The following is a 23535-nucleotide window of genomic DNA, read 5'->3' as shown; positions in this document are numbered from 1 at the left end:
ATCCAACACCCCCACCCCCTGACCACCCCACCCCCAGAACCTCCGAACCATCCAACCCCCCCGACCCCTGATTGCCCCCCGAGATCCTCTGCCCCTTATCCAACCCCTCCGCCCCGGCCCAGCACCCTTAACATGCGACTCAGAGCAGCGTGTTGGAGCCTGACATGCTGATCTGCCGGAGCATGCAGTCCCGCGCCCCAGAGCACTGCTTTATCGTGTTTTATCCGAATTTGTGTTATATCGGGTCGTGTTATGTCAGGGTAGAGGTGTATTTATGTAAAGATTTGTCTACAGTTTTTTTTTATATTGACAGTGGGGGAGCAAATACAAAGACCTATCTCTTATATTGAATTTAATAATGTCTTGTTCAGCAACAGTTCTCTTAGCATCTATGTGCATTATAAATAAAGCTCAGACATAAAATATTACATGCAGAATTGCACTTCGGTAGAAATGCTGCTAGATTTTACTGTCCCATGCATTCAGTGTAATGCTGCTTGTTAAAATAGTGCTTACGTAAGAGGCAGATGTGGAGGTTGGGAAGAGGGAACCAATGAAGCATGGAATATATGGAATTAACTTACTTCCTTTAGGTCTTAAGCAAGCAGGTCACACATTGCAGCATGACCTGTTCTTTGATACCTTGAAGATCCAGTGTGGCTGTGCAGTCAAGGAGGTCTTTGACAGGGCAAGTCAACGGCAGATAAACTTTCGGATTTATAGTGATGGCACAGTAAGTCACAGAACCTTTCACAAAATCTTAGGGCATGGTTTTCGTGCATTGAGAGTTTTCGGTCATTAAGTAGTATGATGGCTATGAAGAACGGAAAAAGCTTTTTTAAAGAAGTTGTCTTTCTAACCAGGTCAGATATGTTACTCCACAATTTTTTCCATAAAATACTTTAAAATGGTATATAAAAACATGGAATTACTTGGCAGCATACTGAATATTAATTAATTTTTCCAAAATTCCTGGGTCTTTTGCTTCATGTCTTTCTAATACTGTTTTTTTTTCCCCCACCAGTGGTGGGAACTTGCTATACTTATTGAGGACTTCGTGGAGAGACTCTTAAAACCTATCACTCACATGATGTGGGTACTATATAAATAAGTTCCAAACTCCAGCTATTTTTGTTGTAGCCATATTTAAAGATAATTATAAACAGAAGTTGATTGCAAATCATTCAACATGCTCAGTAGGAACACCAAGCCTAATGAAGCCATGTCCCCTTTGTGACATATAAAATGTAACTGCATAGCCATGATAGAATTAAATATGTAATCCAATTATTTTTTTAATTCAGGTTAGCAGTCTCAAGCCCTGAAACCGTAAAGTGAACCTGGGATGGTTTAGGAAGAAAAAGGAGAATAAAATAAGCAAGAAATAATACAAATATAACTTAATTATATTGTAGTTTTAGGAACTGAAGTGATTTGTAAATGAAATATTAATGGTTCAGGTACATAAAATGGAATGAAGATCCTATATTGTGATGTGCAAAAACACAACATATGTAATGTAATTCCTGGTTTTGGGAACTATGAGTAACTGCTGTTACTTTTTTCCCCTCCATAGATTGGAGTGTCACTTGATGAAACTGTAACTGAGAGAGACCTGGATGACTTGTTGTGGATTTTTGGGTGTGAATCTTCATCTGTAAGTACAATATAGATAATTTAAAAATATTTAGAAGTGTTACTGTACTTCAGAGAGCTACAAAAATGTATTAAACTATATTCAGGTCAAGAATATTAATAAAAAAAACCTAGTCACTCAATTGTTTTGACTTCCTCATTCCTCCTGTGAACTCTGCTACTTTGGCTTAGATAGTGAGCTCTCTGGGGCAGGGACTGTCTGTATTTTGTATGTTGTACAGGATTGAACACATTGTCAATGCACAATACAATGGTAATTTCAGATTTCCCTTTACTGAAGAGATCAGGATGAGCGTTACTGAGTAATGCCATGCTCTGGGAGTATGCTGCTTAATCCCCTTGTGTTTCAGGGCACTAATTATTATTTTTGGGATTGAAACCTCGGGTTTGGCAGTAATCCCTCAGTGGCCTGCAGGAAGTATGTCACACTGACTCCACCCACAGTACTTGGTAATTAGCAATAGTGCTCCTCTTGTGTGAATTAGTGAGGCTTCTGTAAATTTTTTATTTTATATAATGCCAGAAGTGTTATGGATGCTTTACAAGAATGTACATTGATAAAAGTACATGCTTGAAAGAACCTGTCAATATTGGTAATAAGATGGCAGTGTATTTCAGCTGACTCTGATAACTGCACTTGTTGAGAGAAGAAATTTAATTCTTTTTCTGTGAAGATGTCTTATTTAATCACTTAATATTTCTCTACTTGTCAAAGGAATTGGTTGCTGAGAGTATGGGAGAAGAAACCAGGGGCATTCTGAGTACAGCATTTAAGAGGACTTCCAAATTCTTGACACATCAAGTATTCAACAGGTTTGTGAAGTTTATTCCCACTGCAGATTTTCAGTTTCTATAGAGATTTGACACATTTCCTGCCCCTGCCCCTTCCCTCTTTTGTACTCTGTGAAGGTTGTACTGAAGATTGTCACCTTATAGCAGGGGTGGGAAAACGTTTTGTCCAGAGCGCCACATCGGGGAATAGAAATTGTATGGTGGGCCATGAATGCTCACAAAATTGGGGTGGGGGTGCGGGCTCTGGAGTGGGGCTGGGGATGAGGAGTTTGGGGTGTAGGAGGGTGCTCTGGGCTGGGGTTCAGAGGGTGGGAGGGGGATCAGGGGTGCGGGAAGGGGTGCGGGCTCTGGGGTGGGGCTGGGGATGAGAAGTTTCGGATGCAGGAGGGTACTCCGGCCTGGGATCGAGGGGTTTGGAGAACAGGAGAGGGATCAGGGCTGGGGCAGGGGATTGGGGCGTGGGGAGAGGCTCAGGGGGGTGCAGGCTCTGAGCAGCGCTTATCTCAAGTGGCTCCCGGAAGCAGCAGCATGTCCCTTCTCCGGTTCCTATGCAGAGGTGTGGCCAGGCAGCACTGCATGCTGCCCCGTCCGCAGACACCACCCCAGCAACTCCCACTGGGGTGGATAGGAGCCAGAGTGGGGCCATGCTGCGGCTTCCGGGAGCTGCGTGGTATGGCCCCTGCCCCTGCACCCTGACTGGAGCGCCGGAGTGGCCCCCGACCCTGTGCCCTGGCTGAAGTGTGGCCGAGTCACGTGGTGCGGCCCCCGCACCGTGGCCGGAGCAGGGCCAAGCTGCATGGTGCGGCTCATGGGCCAGCTTAAAATGGCTCGTGGGCCAGGTCGTAGTTTGCCCACCCCTGCCTTATAGCATCCATTTACTTATATTCCAGTGTTCATCCTGAGATAGCACTTCAATACTAAACGTCTATTTTTTGGAGGAAGGTACAAGTGACTAAATTTTATTTATTTTTTTTTTTGGAAGGGTTGTTCAAACCCTTCTTGCTCTGGTCTGAACCAAGCTAAACAATATATTATTGTCCTTTTGTGGACAAAATGCATGTGTTCATACCAGCTTGGTTTCCATAGATGTTTGTGTCCATCTTGTGTTTGTCTACCAAACAAGCACGCTTCTTATTTTCATATTTAATTACTCCTGGGGGAATTCTGCACCACTGCACAATGCAGAATTTTGCAGAAATTAATGTGGTACAGACAGAATTTCCTTTTTTCCCCCACAGAAATGGGCTGAAGTGCTGCTGGCTGCCACTAGGGGCTCCTGTACCTGGCAGAGCCCAGCTCACAAATAGAAGACAAGGCTGGGGGAGGGGGAGGGAACTGGAGGGTTCACAGCACCCCCTGAAGGAAGGAGGTGGCAGCGTGCAAGCCTGGGACCCAGCATCAGGCTGTTTCTCCCTCTGGATCCCTGGGCTCTAGGAGGGTAGGGTATGTGAGTGTCTGAGCTGGGGGGTCCTTGCAGCTGGCCTCTGGGGGAGAGGCGGTCTGAGTGGCTCGGCTTGGGAGCGGAGGGGGGGAGAAGAGGGGTCTGAGTGTCTGACCCCCTGGCTGTGCTCTGCAGGGGAGGGGGCAGAGAAGCAGGAACTGGGTTGTCATATGGATTTCTTTAACTCTCTACTCCTGGGGGAATTTTTGTGTGTCTGTGTTGTTACAGACATACTTGCTGACTGGTATTTTGAAATAAATTACCAAAATAATTCAAACTGGCATGATTATATCTTGGTGTTCTGACAAATAGCATTTGCAGAATTTTGCAAAATTTTAAAATAGTGTGCAGAATTTTTTAATTTTTTGGTGCAGAATTCCCCCGGGAGTAATATTTGAAGACTTAGACTTGTGAGAAGATTTGAACAATTTCATTTATGGTGATGGTATATTTCTAATGGCAGTAAGAGAGATGTACTAAATTCTTTTAATCAGAACTAAATATTCTGGTCTGACTGGCTAGCCAGGAAATACTGGTGTATTATTAGCTACTTGTCTGCATATCTTGTTTATGAAAGACTAAAATTAAATACAAAAAGAAAATGGCTGTTATCCATTGTGCAGTCTTTGTCAGCTCCTGTAGTGGAGCACTTCTGTATTGGGTTAAGCTGCTTGCCCTAACACTACATATTTTGTTTCCCTCCAGCTATCACTCTGAAACGAATATTGTCCGGTATATGAAAAGACTAGAAAACAAAGATATTTCCCTTGTTCACAGCATGATTCCTTTGGTAGGTATTTCCTTAAAAAATAAATAAAATCAGGTGATTAGTCTCTCTCTGAAGGAATAGTGACTGAATACGTTCTTATTATTTTTTAGGGATCCTGCACAATGAAGCTTAATAGTTCATCTGAACTTACAGTAAGTTCATCTGACAGAATTATTCCTTGTTTGAGACCAGCCCAGAGTAAACTGTCTAATCAGCCAAACAGACACAGTCCCTATTATTAAGTATCAGAGGGGTAGCCGTGTTAGTCTGTATCCACAAAAACAACGAGGAGTCCGCTGGCACCTTAAAGACTAACAGATTTATTTGGCATTCTTCAGATGCATGAAGAAGTGGGTTTTTAACCCACAAAAGCTTATGCCCAAATAAATGTGTTAGTCCCTTTTATTGTACATGTAAACACTGAATTTTATTGTCTTAAACAACCTAAACTTCAAATGTTTTTGGGTGGGATTTTCAATTGGAGCAGAGTTGAGCCAACACTGAGGGATTTTTTAAAAATTCCATTCCAAGTAATTTTGTTGGGGTGGGGAGAAGGTAAAGATGACAACTTATGTCTTGTTTAAATTGAACATATTTCTACCTGCTTACTGATTTATGTTTGGGAATTTCAAAGATGCTTAAGAGTTAAGTATCCAACTCCTGTTGAATTTCCATAGCATTTGGGCACCTAACACTTCTTAAGGCCTCTTGAAAATCCTACCCTAAAATGTTATGAATATGGTGTTAATAACATGGGTGGAATTAAAGAATTGGATTTTTTTTTAGCTCTCTGAGGAAGGGTCTGTCTGTACTGTTTGTATAGTGCCCAGCACAATGGATCTTGGTCCTGATTTGGGTCTTTAGACACGACTTTAATGAAAGCACTCAATGATAATAATAATTAATAATAAATAAAAATAATCCAAATCTCCTATTTGTTACCTGGTCACCATATGACAGGATAGTCTCCTTTCGGTTCAATTTCTGAAACCAGTCAATGAAACCAGCCAGAAACTCCTGCTGGTAGGAGCAGCTGCAGCCAAAGCAGGGCACTTCAGGCACTCAGAGAACTTTCTCTAGTTTTGACTGGACTTTCTCCGCCTTGTGCTGTGTAGCTGCTTGTTCCAACCCTCTTCCTTCCCCTCCCTCAGTCTCTTTACCTTGGCTGCACTCCACACCTTTTCCTCTTACCCTCTTCTCCCTGCTCTGCCCCCATCCCTTCTCCTTCCATTTAGCTTATCCTCTCCTAATTAACCCTCCCCGCCCCCCAGTAAATTGTGAAACTAACATGACATTTCTTTCTGTCGCATAGCTCACTCTATTACATTCCTTTTCCCCACGCTGTTTGTTTGGATTATAAATTCTTTGGGGTGAAGACTGTCAGCTACTTGGTTGTACAGTGCCTGGCACAATGGGGCCCCATACAGTGCTTGCCTATGATGTTCTGGGAGTAAAACACTATATCAGCACCACTTAATTTGAGCCTCTAAACTCTGATTAACAGCAGAAAGTCATTACTCAGAGACCTAAGTATCTCTGGTCTTCTCCCTCACCATTAACCCTTTTTACATCAAACACGTTGCTTACAAACTCAATCTCTTGTTATAGCTCAGTATTTTTCTTTTTTTTCTCCCCACCTTTAGCCTATCACATGGAAAGAATTTGCTAATATCCATCCCTTTGTGCCTCTAGACCAGGCTCAAGGGTACCAGCAACTTTTCAGGGAGCTTGAGAGGGATCTGTGTGAGATCACAGGCTATGACAAAATCTCCTTCCAACCAAACAGGTAGGGGCTCTTCACTAGACATCCACTCCCTGACGTGGCTTAACAAAAAATTAATCTCTGCTTCTAGAAAATGGTTTGCTGTCAAAGGATTGGAGGCAAGGGTGCTCCCAGACATCTTTGAGATGGTACACACCATCCATCCCTGTGGAGGCATCTCTGCTTCAGCCGCTGGCCTTAGCACCTCTCCTGAGGAGTCTGTGCCATACTCCGCCCCCGTCTTTCAGCTGGTCCCACCCAGGCACTGTCACTCTGAATTCCTAAGAGGGTGGAAAAGCTGCTGGAAATGGGGTGAGGTCAGGCAGGCTCCTGAAGAGAGCCCTAGTGAAGGATCCGGCCCTATGGCAGCATCAAGGAGAAGCACTATCCACTCAGGTCTGGCCCCACTGGACCTCCATCATGACAGGGGCTGTGGAGACAACCTGAGCAGTGCTGCAGCCCCCATGTACCAGTTCATTATATCACTCACTCAATTTTGTACCCCCTCCACCCTATCATGATGGAAGGCCAAACCTGAGTGGGCAGGGGAATTGCCAGGGCTGCTGCTCCTCACCACCTCCAATGATATGTACTGTGAGTGTGGCTGTGGGCATCCCTGATTGGAGGGGATCTAAAGGTTAGCTTCTTCTGCAGCTGTACTGCCTGAATGCAAGACTGGGGCATTGAGGCTTGATTGTGGTAGAGAATCTTATCTGGCAATGTTTTCTTCTAAAAGTTTGAGGGTCAGGATGAGTGACAGACCAATCTTGTCCTTCCCTCACCCCTTTCAAGTTCACTTTGATGTTTGGAGTCTCTTCTTTGTTTTTAATGCTCTTCTCCATTTTCAAGGTAGAGCTTGTCATATGGATGAGGCAGCCTTTGGCTAGACAAGTGCTGCTTCAAACAGAGAAATCTGTGGGGTGCTGGTGGTGCTTGGGAGAGACTCTATCATACAGGGCTAAACGAATCTCACCATCCCCTTTTCAAGCGGGCAAGGGTGGTTTGCCAAATCTCATCTTTGAGGGGTTGGTGAGCCATTTAATCTGCCCTGCTGGCAATAACTAGAGGTGAGCACAGGGGTGATTGTGTTGCTTTGGTGGAATGAGAGCAGGGGAGCACAGTGACAGGTGTGTACTGGCCAGCTGATCGCTCCAGGTGTACTATCCTACCCCTTTCCTGAACCTCTTTGGATTTCTTTGGGGCCTACTTGGAGTGCTTTATCCTGTTTTTCCTCAGCCCCATGATCACTGTTGCTCTTTGAATCAGCCATGTTCTCAAGCAAATACTGCCTCCATGCTGCTGTCATTCCAGATAGCATTAGCAGGAGGAAGGCTCTTTCTAGAATCCGTAAAGTATACATAGAGAGAGAGACTTAATTTGGGGCCCCCAAATGATCTAAAATAAACAAAGACAAAGGTTGACTTGTCACTCAAACTGGCCCTCTCCTCTTAAAGGTAAGTAATGTCAGACACACTCAAATACTTTGTTCATTGAAATTAAGGTGTAACATCAGGCATACATGCTATGGTGAATTCTTTCTCAGTGCTTAGAAGATACATGAACATTTCTTTTCACTTCACAGGTGATCTTGATGAGCATTTGGTCCCCCATTCAAATGCCACACAATGGCCTATAACCATCCCTTCTGAGAAGCTAGTTGGATGTGATTCTTCCCTCAGTTGGGTGGAGGCATTGATTGAGTAATATGAAGTGTTTTAATTCTTTACAACCTACCTGAGCTGAGCACTGAAGTATAACATCCCTTAATTTATGTCCACTGACAAAATCACTCTGGGCTGATTTTACTGTCTAATAGTGCAACAAGCTGCCATGCAGGGAATAGGGCTGAGCCCACAGCCACGGGTTTGGGCTTTTGGGAACTAGGTATGTTGAAGAAGTTCTGAAAAGCACATCAGCAAAGCTCTTGGAATAGTGCTATTTTGAATACTGTTGGAGAAGCCAGCAGCTACATAACTTAAATTCTTGTTGAAAATGCTCTTTGTTAATATGCAAGGTTTTATGAGGCTAGAGAATCTCTAGGGTTTTACTGTAGTAGTCAGTGAGTACTGTTATGATCCTATGTAGTGGAACTATAATCACTCATTTCATGCCAAATATACTGAAATGATGTCTTCTGCCTCTTTAAATGACTGTAAAGGTATTCCAGTTGTTGGATGTCTGTTATGTTGTAATGCTTTATCCAGGCCTTCTATTCTTGATGGAACAGCATCTCTCTACTAGCTGTATTTATTTATTTATTTATTTTGCTAGTTAAATTAGTATTATGTGGTTAGAAATGGGGGATCTAATTCAATACCTACAACGTTGTTGCAGTCCTAGTGCTGATAGAATATAAGCTAGTGACGTCACTATAATATGTTTCACCCAGTACGCTTGATAAACTGTGTGCATTTGTCTTGTATCTCCTATGCATGTGCAGCTTAAAACATAGATTGTATTTGTTCTTTATAAACTACTTAAACTTGCTCAAACCCACCAAGAATGGCTTGAGCAAGAATGGTTTAAATGTGACATACAGTACTACATGGACATTTATAATGGGCTTTGTGTTCTTGCAGTGGGGCCCAGGGTGAATATGCTGGATTGACTGCAATCAAGGCTTACTTAAATGCAAAAGGAGAACGTCAGAGAAATGTAAGTGTGAAAATGTATCTGAGACATAACTTTGTGGAGCAAATGGTTTGGAGAATACGTTCTCGAGGAAGAATGGGTCCAGTGGTTAGGTTGTAGCCTGAGATTTGGGAAACCTAGAGTGCTTGCTCTGCCAAAGACTTCATATGTGACCCTGGCCAAGTCACTTAGGCTGTGCCTTAGTTCCCTATATAGAACAAAGGGTAACGGCACTTCTCTACCTCGCAGTGTTGTGGTGACAGTCCCTCAATTATTTGGTGTATTGATCAAATACTACAAGAAGAGGAGCCATATAAGTACCAAAGGTAAGGTCAGGTTTGACCAGGGCCTTAACTAGGGCGGGGCGAGTGGGGCAGCTGCCCACAGCCCCGAGCCGCCCTGGCTGCAATAATGAGGGCACCATAAGCGGTGCATGAGTCTTCCGTTTTTAGAGAGGCTTACATGCGAGCGCTGAAAGCTCCCTAGAAATAGGAGAAGCCAGACCGTGGCCCTGCCCCCGCTCTTCCTCTCCCCACAGGCCGGCCCCTCTCCGCCGCAGAGGCAGTGGGCCAGCACACCTCCAAAGGGAGGTGATCTATGCTGTATCCATAGCATTTGCTCTCCTGCATGGCCAGCCTTTTTTGGGAGGCTTAGGCTCCCCAAACCTCTTGTATATGCCACCCAAGGGCGGACCACAGGATTGGGTCCAGCGGCATCAGGTTCTCCCCTCGCTCCCCTTGCGGGATCAGGCACAGCAGCATCGTGCCAGAGCCCAGGGTGCTCAGGGCCCCAACTCCGCGCAGGATCACGGCCCTGTGACCCTAGCCGGAGCAGGCTCTCCTTGGTGCGAGGAATGCAGCAACAGGCCTCTACGTGCCCTGGCTGGTGGAAAGGGCAGAAGGAGGAAGGGCTGCACACTACACACAGCAGCGTAGTGGAGGCAGGAGCTCGGCTGCGCCAAGTGCCTGGAGCGGCACCAAGTGCCTGGAGGGGGTTCATGGGGCCAAGACCACAAGGGAGTGCAGGGGTGAGGGGAGAAGAGGGGTGCAGGAGGGGACTGCAGGAGTTAGGGGGGAGGGGAGGGCAGGTGTTGGGCTGAAGGGGGGTCCGGGAGGGGACTGCAGGAGTTAGGGGAGAAAGGAGGTGCAGGAGGGGAGGGCAGGTGTTGGGGTGAAGGGGGGCACAGGACGGGAGTGGATTAATACCTGTATGTCCTCAATCTGAAACTTCCAGATTCCTGGAACACAACTTGTTAGCCTTACTGTCTTAACACTACTGAAATTGAGCATTCTAAAGCTTGATAATATAACATAAATGTAATCTACCCCCAAAACGAATTCCTTCCTGTCAATATACACCCTTAAATTGATATAATAATGTTTCTTTCATAGAGTGAAAAATCCGTACTTCTTAAGGAAAATACCTTTTGCTTTAAATAGTGGGCAATTATTTATCTGTAAAATAAATCCTAATAATAAGCAAGTTACAATGGTACATAAGATCTCCTAAGGTGCACATGGAAGAACATGAAAAAACAGCTTAACCAATGAAGCAGGCCTCTAGAAGAACATTTTCTCATTGTATTTAACCATTATGCTACCGACTAGAACAGGTAGTAAAGGGTAGCATCGTTCTCTGAACAGATTAAAAAAAAAAAATTTGTAACGTCTGGTTTGTTTTGGAGGGAATGTCATGTCTGTCTATAGTGTCAGATATGAATTTCATTGGGTAGTATAGATTTTTCAGTAGACAAAAGACAGGATGGTGGTAACGAAGTCCACATCTGAGAGGGTTGCAACTGCCTGACCAGATGTAGATGAGGGCAAAAAAAGTTGTCCTGCTCATTCCTAATGTATCTGTGGTTCTCAGCCTTTTCCATACTGTGACCCCATCTTAAAATAGAACATTTTGGGGGACTTCCCTTATATCTAGCCATAACAAAAGTTGCAGGTGGACCTTGAACTTGGTCTTAATCCACAGGCTGAGAAACTGTATACCAGGGGTAGGCAACCAATGGCACGTGTGCCAAAGGTGGCACGCGAGCTGATTTTCAGTGGCACTCACGCTGCCTGGGTCCTGGCCACCGGTCCGGGGGTTCTGCATTTTAATTTAATTTTTAAATGAAGCTTCTTAAACATTTTAAAAACCTTATTTACTTTACATACAACAATAGTTTAGTTATATATTATAGACTTATAGAAAGAGACCTTCTAAAAACGCTAAACTGTATTACTGGCACACACAACCTTAAATTAGAGTGAATAAATGAAGACTCGGCACACCACTTCTGAAAGGTTGCCGACCCCTGCCATATACTATGACTTCTAAGAGCAGCTGGAAGTCTAACAAGACACTTTCCTACCCCCACCATTGTGAATTTGACTGATAGCAGAAGTGCCCTCAGTCCTTGCTTTACCCTGTGGCAGTTTCCCCGTCCTAACCAATCACCTCAGAAATCCCCAAATGGAGCCTCAGCCAGCTCACTCTGCTCCAGGCCTCAATTGCTACCATGCACTGATATAGTAATCATACAGACTGAGTGAGATGACACGGAGAGAACAGTATAATCATATCTGAAAACATTTCAACTCCATGCCTAACTAGCCCAACCTCCAACAGGAGGGGTGCTAAGGTGGAATCCCATGCTAGAGAGCCCATAGAGCCAACGGCTACCCTCTGGGGTCTTCCTAGATAAAACAATGAAATCACCACAGAGCAATAAGAAAAGGAGTACTTGTGGCACCTTAGAGACTAACCAATTTATTTGAGCATAAGCTTTCGTGAGCTACAGCTCACTTCATCGGATGCATACTGTAGAAACTGCAGAAGACATTATATACACAGAGACCATGAAACAATACCTCCTCCCACCCCACTCTCCTGCTGGTAATAGTTTATTTAAAGTGATCACTCTCCTTACAATGTGTATGATAATCAAGTTGGGCCATTTCCAGCACAAATCCAGGTTTTCTCACCCTCCGCCTCCCCTCCCCCCCCCCCCCCCCCACAAACTCACTCTCCTGCTGGTAATAGCCCACAGAGCAATAGTCAGTCATCTATTGTTCAGGCTTGCAAGTGCGTGAACTGTACCTCATGACCAGTGGTACTGAAGGCAGCTGATAAATCTAATATCAGCATGGATAGATCTAATATCAGCATGGATACTGAAGGCAGCTGATAAATCTAATATCAGCATGGATAGATCTAATATCAGCATGTCCCCAGGGGAGACAATCGTGTACTGCAGTTTCAGGTTTTATTTACAAGAGAACTTACTCAACAGGAGCTGAAGTTAAAATGAAATGTGAGTTTTAAGATTGCTATCTTGCTGTTATCCGTTGCTTTTTTTCTGCTCTCCTTTCTTTTCTTCTGGTCTGTTTTCTATTAGAAAATATACCCAAGCCAGTTCTCTGTATCTCTGACTTCCACTGTGCTCATAAGTATCCAGGAAGGATGATAATTGTGCAGACAGCCTTTTGAAGGAGCTTCCTTTCTAAAGTTATTCGGATCAGCAGGTGCCAAGTATTAGTGAAATCAAAATAGTTTTGCAATAAGATGACTCTGGTAGTACATTACATTGTGGAATATACTAATGTTTTTTCACTTGGTATAGCTCAGTCTATGATGCAGTTCATAGTGTGATAGCTTTAATGCAGAATTGCTGTTTTGGGGCAGTAATAACTTGACAGCAAAAATTGTCTTTGGTCTTGGTTGGACAGAATATTCACCTACTTCTTTTCTTTCTTAGGATTTCCATGAGTTTAAGTCAGACCATTGTAAAGTAATGTTAATGTTCTTGTTACTTGATAATGGATCCCTCAGTGAGGGATAAAAAATTTTTTCTTTCTGTGTCTGGAAAGCAGCTAGGTACAATCTGTGTGGAGTTCAATATTCAAAGATAGCCCGTGGCAGGCTTTCAAGGGTAGAACAGAGTTCAAGAGGAGAAGAGACAGGTTGTCAGGGTCAGTTCCCTCGCCGCAGGATGCCTACTACATGTTCTTATAAACTTTAGGAGGATGAGGAAGGAAGAGTTTGTTAAGATTAGAAAACTCTGTCAATTGAAATTAACACTTGGGCGTCTTTGAAACTTGTTACACAGCAGTGTCAATCTCACATTTTCTTTTTTTATATAAAGGTACTTCAATGCTTACATTTCTCCAGCGAGCCTAAGATAGGCGTTTCACTTAAACGTACACACAAGTTTTGTTCTTTCTACATAATCTGGTACGCTTGGTCTCTTTCCCAGTTTCTGTAAAAGCTGGCACTGTATCTTGTTATCTACGGCTGTCCTAAAGTTCAAATGTGATGTGCACAGGCCTGGCGTATCTGGCTTTTTGCAGTGGCTGAATATGAAAGCAAATGAACCCTGACCAAAAGCTCTCTTCAGACTAAGCCTCCTTTTGATTTGGTGCCCCCTTGTGGGGAAAGTATTGTGAGAGATGCAAGCAGCCATCCATCTAGTCATTTACACTTTACATCAAGTGGTTGTAAAACACTACCCGGCCAAAATGTAACATTCTGTACCTACTCTGTAATTATGCAGCACAATTGCAAATGACTATATAAGGTACAATCCAGTGGAGAATTGGCCCCCTTACATTCTTTTCAGTACACCTGTGGAGATGTTAAATGTAACATTTTATGTCGCTGCAAACAGGGCAGTTATGTTGGTGCCATAGTAGATTCTATTTTTATTAAGCTTTTCTGATTTCACTTTTTAAAAATTGGATATTTTTATGAACATTTGTTTTGTAATTATATGGTGTGAAAGCAGAAATCTTAAATATTGCAGCACTTCATTTAATTTGAAAGCATGTTACTTGTTGACTGTAAGGCACTTCATTATAAGCTACTTCAACTCAATTTAAATTAAGTAGCTTTATTTACATACTCATTTTAATTATAAACTTAAAATGTTTAATCCAGAGTTGAGGTTTACAAGAGAGGCATCACTGTGTATAAAAGAAGACTTGGTTTCATGATTTGCAGAGAATACTAACGCAGCATCAGTAGATGTTGGTTGGGGTGGGCAAACTACGACCTGTGGGCCGGAGCTATTTTAAGCCGGCCTGCGAGCTCCCACTGAGGAGCAGGGTCTGGGGCTTGCCCCACTCCGGCTGGGGAGCAGGGTCAGGGTATGCACCACGTGGCTCCCGGAAGCCACAGCATGGCCCCGCTCCAGTGTGTCAGCCAGGATGCAGGGTTGGGGGCTGCACCATGGGGCTCCCAGAAGCCACGGCGTGGGCCCGCTCTGGCTCCTACGTGCTCCAATGGAAGCTGTAGGGGTGGTGCCTGCAGACAGGGCAGTGTGCAGAGCTGCCTGATCGCGCCTCCATGTAGGAGCCGGAGAAGGGACATGCCGCTGCTTCCAGGAGCTGTTTGAGGTACCTGTACCCCTGAGCTTCTCCCCATGCTTGAACCTCCTACCCAGCCCTGATCCCCCTCTCGCTCTCCAAATCCCTCGATCCCAGCCCAGAGCACCCTCCTGTACCCCAAAGCTCTCATCCCAGCACCACCCCAGAGCCTGCACCCCTTCCCGTACCCCTGCCCCAGCCCTGATTCTCCCTCCCACCCTCTGAACCCCTTGGTCCCATCCCAGAGCACCCTCCTACACCCCAAACTCCTCAGCCCCACCCCAGAGCCTGCACCCCCCCAAGCCAGAGCCCTTCCCCCCACCCCGCATTCCATTCCCCCACCCTAGCCCGAAGCCCCCTCCCACATCCTGCACTCCTCATTTCTGGCCCCATCCCGGAGTCCACACCCCCACCCAGAGCCCTCACCCCCTCCCACACCCCAACCCCAATTTTGTGAGCATTCATGGCCCGCCATACAATTTCTATTCCCAGATGTGGCCCCAGGCCAAAATGTTCGCCTACCCCTGATGTTGGTAATGAATTTGAAAAATGTTTGTGTCTAATTCTTCTACAAAGTGGTGGAGTTTTACTAAAACTCCACCAACAAATTTGTCAACTAAATTCATTAAATGTGTAAAAGCAGCTGAGTTTTACTATGCTCATGTACATTCAGTAACAAGAGATGAAAACACTTTCAGTGTAGGTAATTTAATCTTCAAATTATTCCTAGCTTGCATTTTTTTAAATTGAGTTTTATTGTCAGTATGAGCAGTTTTCCAAAGATTTCTCTGTTACATTAGGAAGCGAGAGTTGGGAGGTACAGTGGAGAGCTTTTCAATCTTCAGACGAAACTGAAATTAGGATATGTTCATTCCAGGTTTTGCATGTGTGTGTGTGTGTGTATAGATATTTGACTATCTCAAAATTAGTGTGTAATAAATCATTCCTTCTGAGATGAAATACAAACCACATGCAAGTAGAAACTTATAATGGAAGTGTTCTTCAAAAGTGGCCCTCAAGTGTGAGGAATACTTAGTAAATGAACAGTTAATATGGTAATGGGTTTTGGATGCTACAATTTTATGTAAACATTTTGTTGTATGAAAATTGTGTTTGAATTATTGTAATACAAGTAGTACTTCTGTTTGTACCTTTTCTGGAGGTCTGATAATGAAATGCACCTTTTGATGGGTTTTACTGCATTGGGATTTCATGGTTGGTCAGTGTAATTAGAACTTACATTTCTCCCCACTCAGGTTTGTCTTATTCCTAAATCTGCTCATGGTACCAACCCAGCAAGTGCCCAGATGGCAGGGATGAAGATTCAGCCAGTGGAGGTGGATAAAAATGGAAACATTGATATTGCCCATCTAAAGGCAATGGTGAGTGTCACATCTGCTGTTTATTTTGGGGGGTGGGAACTTTCCTCTTTCCCTCTGGGTAATGGATTGTTAGCAGCTGTATCAGATTTTCTGTTATGAAGGAAAATGGTGCAAATAAATAATGGATACCTGCTTTAAAAGAAGAATAAATCATTCTTCCTTTTCTTGCTATTTGAGAAACAAGTCATTAAACTTGCAAGCCTTCTTTAAATTTGGGGATCCTTTGTGTAGAAATGGTTGACAGAGTGTACATTGTAGCTTCTTTCATAGCGAGTTGTTCTCCCTCCACCCCCAGTTCAGTATCTGAAGTGAATGAAGCATATTCATGTGATTCTCAAACATTTGTAGCTGCTCTTTAACCTACTAACTTTAACCTCATCTACTGAAGAGCAGTTCCACAGCTGGGTAAGATGTTGCTAGGCAACTGCCTCTGCATCTCTGAATAGATTGGCTGCAGATGAAGCTCAAGTAGCAGAATATATTTAAAATATATTTTGGAGTTGTTAGGTATTAAAATTATCATTGCCATTGAAGGGAAAAAAAGACTGACAGCCAATTTCCTAGAAAATGTGAAAGATCAATTTTGTTAACCAATGAATGCAGCTTGTTTAAAATCTCTCAAATGTGATTAAACTTACGTTTCTCATTCAAGTGATTGTGCACATGTACGTTCCACTGTAGATGTGCGCATGCCCAATGCATTCGAGGTAGAGATTTTTGCCAGCAGCACATGTGTCCCGCTATCCTTGTGTGCAGAACGGAGGGCACAAAAAGGGCATGGTCGCCACCTTCCTCTCAGTTCCTTCTTACTACCTTTTGGAAAGAGTTGGGGCTCCCCACCAGTCTTGAGCCTCAGTTAGCTTTGAAGGAGATTTTCTCCTATGTATAGTTGTAGTTCACTTCATTTTAGTTTGTTACTAGCTCTTTGTGGGTGTGTGTGTGTGTGGGGTGTTGGGGGAGGGGAGATTGCCATGCAGAAATCTCCTGGATTGAAAAAATGTACCACATTCAGGACTATTATCCATGTCACTGATAGGCACAAGAGTTGCCTCATTTGTTTAGGCAAGGGATGTGTGAGAGACAAATGTCCTATCTGTACCTCATTCTCTGAGGACAAAGAAACAGGGATTTCTGCCTTAGAGCTCACAGAAATATAGGGCTGGAAGGGATCTTGAGCAGTTATCTAGTCCAGCTCCCTGCACTAAGGCAGCACCAAATATACCTAGACCATCCTGGCAGGTGTACGTGTAACCTGTTTTTAAAAAATCTTCTGTGAAGGGGATTTCACAGCCTCTCTTGGAAGCCTATTCCATAACTTATCCCTAGAATTAATTTTTTTTTCTAATATTTAACTTAAATCTCCCTTGCTGCAAATTAAGCCTCTTGCTACTTGTCCTACCTTCAATGGACATGGAAAACCATTGATCATCATCCTCTTTATAACAGCCCATAATACATTTGAAGACTGTTACGGGTCCCTGCTCAGTCATCTTTTCTCAAGAGTAAGCATGCCTAATTTTTTAACCTTTCTTATAAGTCGGGTTCCCCCCAGTTTGTCCACATTTTTCTTAAAAATGTGGTGCCCAAAACTGCCTTTCCATTGGCATACTTGGCTATTTTGCCTTTAATATGGTCTTACTGAGAACTTTTAACGGGTCTTATTCGTATGTACTTTCCAGTCTCTGATCAATGGGACCTGGATTTAGTTTTGTCCTGTTTTTCTTAGGCCACACCTGAAGCTTATGTCTAAGGTTGTATCTGCATTTCACCTCAGAACATTCATATTCCAATGGTGTTCTCCCCTCCGCCCCCAAACAAAACAAAACAAAAACAAAACCTCATTCTAGCAAAACTGAAGAGAAGCTTCATACTCTGGCCATTTGGAGGGCTCTATCCTTATCTGGACAACAACAAAATCTTTCAGATGAGGCTACAAAAAGTTTAGGATATTTGATGAAAGGGCAACCAGTTACAGCCCAGCATACATCTCACTGGATTTCTGACTGTATCAAGGTTTCCTCTCCTCAGAGAATAAGAGCCCATTCCACTAGGGTTCGTTACACTTCATCAGCCTTCTTGAGTAACAAACTGGCAGTAGACATTTGCAAAGCAGCAATAACACGGTCGTTGGTACATATCTTTTTCAGACACTACACTATCACTCAAGCTTCCCAGGGCAATACCATCTTTGGAAAGTCAGTGCTGCAGTCTCTTTTCAAGTCCTATCACCTGTAAGGAAACTGCTCATGAATCACCTGCAGTGGAATGTATCTGTGAATAATCACTCAAAGGGGGTGGGGGAAAAACCCACCTGTTTACTCTTTGTAGTTGTGCATAGTAATTGTTGTTGTTCTTTGAGATGTATTGTGCACATATACATTCCACAACTGTCCCACCTTCCCTGGTACTGTGGGTATTAGACATTTGTGTGAAAGATGCCATGCCCCTTTTTATGCCCTTGGCTCCACACACAAGGATGGTAGGGGCACATGTGCTGCCTCACGGTACTGCTGGCAAAGTCTCTGACTCCACTGCATTGAGTGCACACATACTTGTGTGGTAGAATGGATGTGTGTGCCATATATTTCAAATGGCCATTACTGTACAGACAAGTAACCATTTTTCATACTACTTTTCCCTCACTATCGTTGATTTAAATTAGTCTTGGTGAAGAACAGACATCTCTACATAGATGCTTCTGAAGGAAAAGTAGAGCTCAACACCTTTCACTTAAGTAACCAGACATTTGTCATGATAGAAATGCATGCACATTTTTTGACTTAGAGATCATTAAATTTCCCCAAAGTCTAAAACTTAGCACCAAAATCATGTGCCAGGGAGGGTGATTGGCAGTTACGACTTTGCGGGATGAGATGGGTAAACGTGTTTTCAGCATGTAAAACACTTGTGGTGGTGACAGTAACTACTTGATTTTTATAAAGGTTTTTGCTGAAGAGAAATTTGTGACCCTCCAGTGACCTTCTATATTCCCTCCTTTTTTAAAGGTGGATAAGCACAAAGATAACTTGGCAGCTATCATGATCACGTACCCTTCCACCAATGGTGTGTTTGAAGAGAATATCAGTGATGTGTGTGACCTGATTCACAAACATGGAGGCCAGGTTTACCTAGATGGTGCAAACATGAATGCCCAGGTGTGCATCTGTTAAACAGATTTTAACTATTAAATGGTGGTAACTTCCAGAGAAACAACAAATATCAGTTCTCACGTTTTCAACTTTACCACAGCTTCACCGTAAGACTGATATACCATAAATGTTTGGAAAGAAACTGAGGTTACCAAAAACACCAGTAGAAATTGGATGGTAAAAAATATTGTCACCGTTCATGGCAGAGATGAGCATCTCTCTCCTTCCTGACCCAGAGTTTTCAAGGGTGCACAGTTCCCTGCCTTACACTGTGATATTTCCAGAAAGCCAGGCTGCCTAAACAGCCCAGCTTTGCTTTCTCTTCAGAGGCTGTGAACAGCATCGTTGCCTGCAGTTACAAGTTATCACACAGCTCTTTATAAGCAAGCACATTTATCAAGGTGAAAGTATTGGAGAGAAAACATATTCAAAACAATAAAAGAACCTACATACATGCAAAAAAGCTTACCAGAGGTCACCCATCAGTCTTATGGGGCCCTCACAGGTCAAGTCCTTCCATCACTTCTGCAAGTATTGTTCCGTCTTGGACGGTCCTGTCTACTTGTTGGATCAAAAGGAAGGCCATGAGAAAGTTAAAACTCAAGCTTTTTATCCAAAAGTCATTTCTTTGTCTGTTAGCTCTGGGAATCCAGTTTGAACTAGTATATGCAAGGCGTCCCAGGAGGTGATACCTCTCAGAAAGGGCTACAACCTGGCTGGTTTGTCTTAATCACCACCTATTGTTTTTAGTTCCTGATAGAGTGGTGGTATCCTCCCCCATGGAGTAGAACACAATCATACAAAACCATTAACTTAAAACAATGGACCCCAAAGATACTTAAATTTAGTTCACTAAGGTTTCCCAAAGATATGCAGGAAATTGCTATATGTCACAAATATAATTTAAAACAGGCTGCATGCTGAATGACCAGAAGTCTAGTGAGTAGAATTATTCGTAATGTTCTTATTTGTCTCAAAGATGTTTATAAAAAGTATCTGGAAGGCCAGAATAATAAATTGAATTTTAAGTCTAAAGCCCTTTATCTGATCTAGGTGTCTGTCTTTTACACATTTAGTTAAGAATTTAACATTTATAAAAGATGCTAAACCTTCCTATATTTAATGGATATGACCTTGTAAAGGAAAACAAAATTAATCTAATAATTTTAGACTAATTTTTGCATAGAAAACCAGCACAAATTGAAGAAATGACACTAAAGCATGTTGATAGGTGATTAACAGATGCAACTTTCTACAATGGTGACTTCTCCTAGAGTGTCAAATCGCAGAGATGAGATCCATTTGTATATGAAAAATATATTTTCCGAGACAGCATTTGAACTTTTGGTGGTGATTCTCTGACAGGTGGGTCTGTGTCGCCCTGGAGACTATGGATCTGATGTCTCTCATTTAAACCTTCACAAAACCTTTTGCATTCCCCATGGAGGAGGAGGACCTGGAATGGGCCCAATCGGAGTGTGAGTATCAGGCTCTAACTCTTAAATTTACTTTGGAGGAGAAGAGACCCTAGTTGTACATAATTCTATTGAGAGTAAGGGCCACTAGCACTGATTGGGAGAGGCTTTGTTTTGGGAGGAGTTGTGTATGTTTCTATTCTAAGGCACTCAAGACTGGCATTTGAATACCATTGTATTGTCGTCTTGATATCACTACTCTACTCACATATCCCTCAGCCAGTGCACTAGAGTCTTGACAAACAACCACCCCTTCGTGACTCTGGAGACAGGCATATCAGAAGTTCATTTTTAGTTGAAGGATGCTAACAAATCCGCCTCATTGTGATAGTGGTTCTCCATCTCTTTGTGATGGAAGCTCCCATAGTCCCCTTGCACAATCCAGTATCCTGGAAGTTTCTTTTGTAGACTTCTTATTCACTTCATTATTTTGTTTTGTTTTCTCTCACTCCATAGAAGGCTACATGCTGCTCTGGGTAGGTGGGAGTCTTTTTTACTGGTGACTACTTGACTAGCTATAAGGAATGTCCCAGCAGTAGGGAAGAGAAGCTTTTGTGGGTGGGCTGAAATTGATCCTGGAGTCTGCCTATGCAAGTTGCAGCCATGGTCAGCTGCATTAAAGGTCCTACTTAGGGAGGAAAGGCTGGTGGCTTTCAAGGAGAAACTGGATATGTTACCCACAGCTGCTATATAAAGTTGATTGTGGGTGCACGGAGTTGTACAGCTTTCCCAGTCTTTCTTCTAACCCTAAACCTACCCCATCCCTTACTGCATTTCTCTGTTCTACATTTCTTCTCCTTTCACCCATCCCCAATGACTACTCTAACGTTCCTCAGGTTGGGAAATACCAGTCTACAGAGATGGTGAAGGGGGAGAATTCCATCATTCTAGAATAACATGGGTGATGACCTGGTGTTTAGTTTGCAACTAATGAAAACCTAGGCCTCCACCTGGGAAATGTGTACCGTGTAAGCAAGTGTGTATAGACTATCATCCTGCTTGTTAAACCTGTTGACTTCTTGCAATATGAACGGTATTAAACATTTGGTCCCGATTATATTTACACCCCATAAGCAAAACAGATAGGATAAGAAAAAACACTGCAAAAATGGAGTAGCATGGGGAACAGCACAATTTTGCATACTGTAGTCTTGATAATCTGTGCTCAGATCTGTACAAGACAGTTTTTTATAACCAAGCCAGGAAAGAAAGGATGTGTGTTGGACTTACATTTGCAACAGTAAATAGGCATGGGTAAGTAACTGGCAATTCAATATGGAACCTCTCACTAGATTACCAGCTCAGATTTATTTTTGAAGTAAGCTGTCTTCAGTCTAATCTTTAATGGACTAGTGTCCCTCTTGTAAAACTCACCACAACAATTGATTCTATTTGGAGTGAATGATAAAGGAAGCGTAGACTGGTATGGAAATGGTTAGAGTGGATTTCTGTACTTGGGTATTTGTTCCTGATAGATTATAAAAGAAGTGGGAATCCTCTTCTGAAGCTAGCCAAAATGATACAGCGATGTGTTTGTTTTAAAATCAGTGTATCTGTGTTTCAGGAAGAATCATCTGGTGCCCTACCTGCCTAGCCATCCCGTCCTTGCACTACAGCTTGATAAGGATGCGTGCCCTTTGGGTACAATCAGCGCTGCCCCTTGGGGCTCCAGTGCTATATTGCCCATTTCATGGGCCTATATCAAGGTGTGTGGATTTTTTTCCCCCAGCATCAGTTAAGGATCTGTTTATTTTTCCCAGTGTGGCATTTCTACATTTGGGAAGGTGAAATTGAGTATTTTAGACCTATCCAACATTCACGCTTTCAAATGGGTTCACAAGGTCATTGAAAATGGTGGCATTGATTCTCACGTTCTAATTTCAAATATAGCATATGGCAGTCTTGCAAAATGCCCAGGAAAACTTTCCAACCCAAGTACAAAATCAGATTACTTGCCCTTCACCTCAAGGAGTTATACTTTACTCACATGTCAAAGGAAAAAAATTATTTCACCTCAGCAAGTAGAATGTTATAAAGCTGTTTAATGCAGTTTTCCCCCAAGAAGACGTGCACACCATAAACAAAACAACCAGTGCCTCTGTTAAAAGTCCTAGAGCAGATTTCAGGAATAAATTTCATGTTGAGATCCTTGCTATCTTTGGGGGTGCTGCTTCTATAGATAGTGGGGGCAGTACAATGAACTGTTGCCATAAATGAACGTATGCAACTTGTTTAATGTCCTTGTTTGTTGCCTTTTAATATTTCTTGAGGCCAGAGTTATAACCACATGTATAATTAGACTGTATCCAAGAAAGACGTTTGTCCTCCCACTGTTTCTCAGAATCATCCGGTTTTCATGTTCTTCAGGGAGCTTCTTGGCAATAGTAAATTAATTTCTTATTTACAGAATTTCTTACCTACTTTGTCTCAGTATGCTGCAGTATTGGGTTCAAAAATGTCAGAAACACTCCACAGCTAGTAAATGCAACTTTCCTGAAACATCTTTCTTCAGGAGCCAATCAAATCTGATTAGTTTTGGCTAAGGCACATGAGAACTTGGCTTTTAGTGTTTGTCTGTATTTAAATACTTTGGAACACAGTGAAACGTACTGATGAACCTGTTGACACGTGGTTAGATTCATGGGCTAATTTGACACTTATTTGGTAAACAGTCCTCCTTTTCTTTTTGCGAATACAGACTAACACGGCTGTTACTCTGAAACTATTAAAAACGTGCCTCAGATTCTCAAGTTTAAGATAAGCCTAATTCCCATCTTTATCCTAAAGATGTGTAATGATCCTTGGTATTGTAAGCTGATTCCAATTTTGAAATATTCACACTGGAGCATATTATTTTAAGTCTAGGCATCTCCCTGCTCTTTCATACTGAGCATAGATAATAAACCAGAAGCCTCCATGGGCTGCTCCTCCAAGTGAAGTGAGAAAGGCTGTGAACAGCATTTTGGAAATCCAGGGGTGCATTTGACCCTGTGTCACACCAAGCAACCCTCTTCTACACATTTTAATGCTATTTAAGGGCTGTGGAAAGTTCCTTGTTTTGTGCCTTAGCCTGTTTGCTAAACAGAAAACAAATCTTTGTCTACCAAAATTCCTTCATATGAAG

The 23535-nt window shown here is 42.9% G+C and overlaps 1 protein-coding gene across 1 annotated transcript in view; it reads left to right on the top strand.

Annotated features, from left to right (window-relative positions):
* The window catches only part of GLDC (glycine decarboxylase), a 70331-nt gene that overhangs the window by 38074 nt on the left and 8722 nt on the right, over positions 1-23535 (top strand). Inside the window, 11 exon segments of the mRNA XM_073345303.2 lie at positions 594-733; positions 1577-1657; positions 2372-2469; positions 4595-4679; positions 4769-4810; positions 6302-6444; positions 9000-9075; positions 15662-15787; positions 18793-18942; positions 20302-20414; positions 21976-22117. Of these exon segments, the coding sequence (XP_073201404.2) occupies positions 594-733; positions 1577-1657; positions 2372-2469; positions 4595-4679; positions 4769-4810; positions 6302-6444; positions 9000-9075; positions 15662-15787; positions 18793-18942; positions 20302-20414; positions 21976-22117 (1196 nt within the window).

This window comes from Lepidochelys kempii, chromosome 5 (assembly GCF_965140285.1).
Source record: "Lepidochelys kempii isolate rLepKem1 chromosome 5, rLepKem1.hap1, whole genome shotgun sequence".
Taxonomy (NCBI): Eukaryota; Metazoa; Chordata; order Testudines; family Cheloniidae; genus Lepidochelys; species Lepidochelys kempii.
Note: the sequence above shows the minus strand (reverse complement) of the source record. Positions and strands in the feature narration are given on the sequence as shown.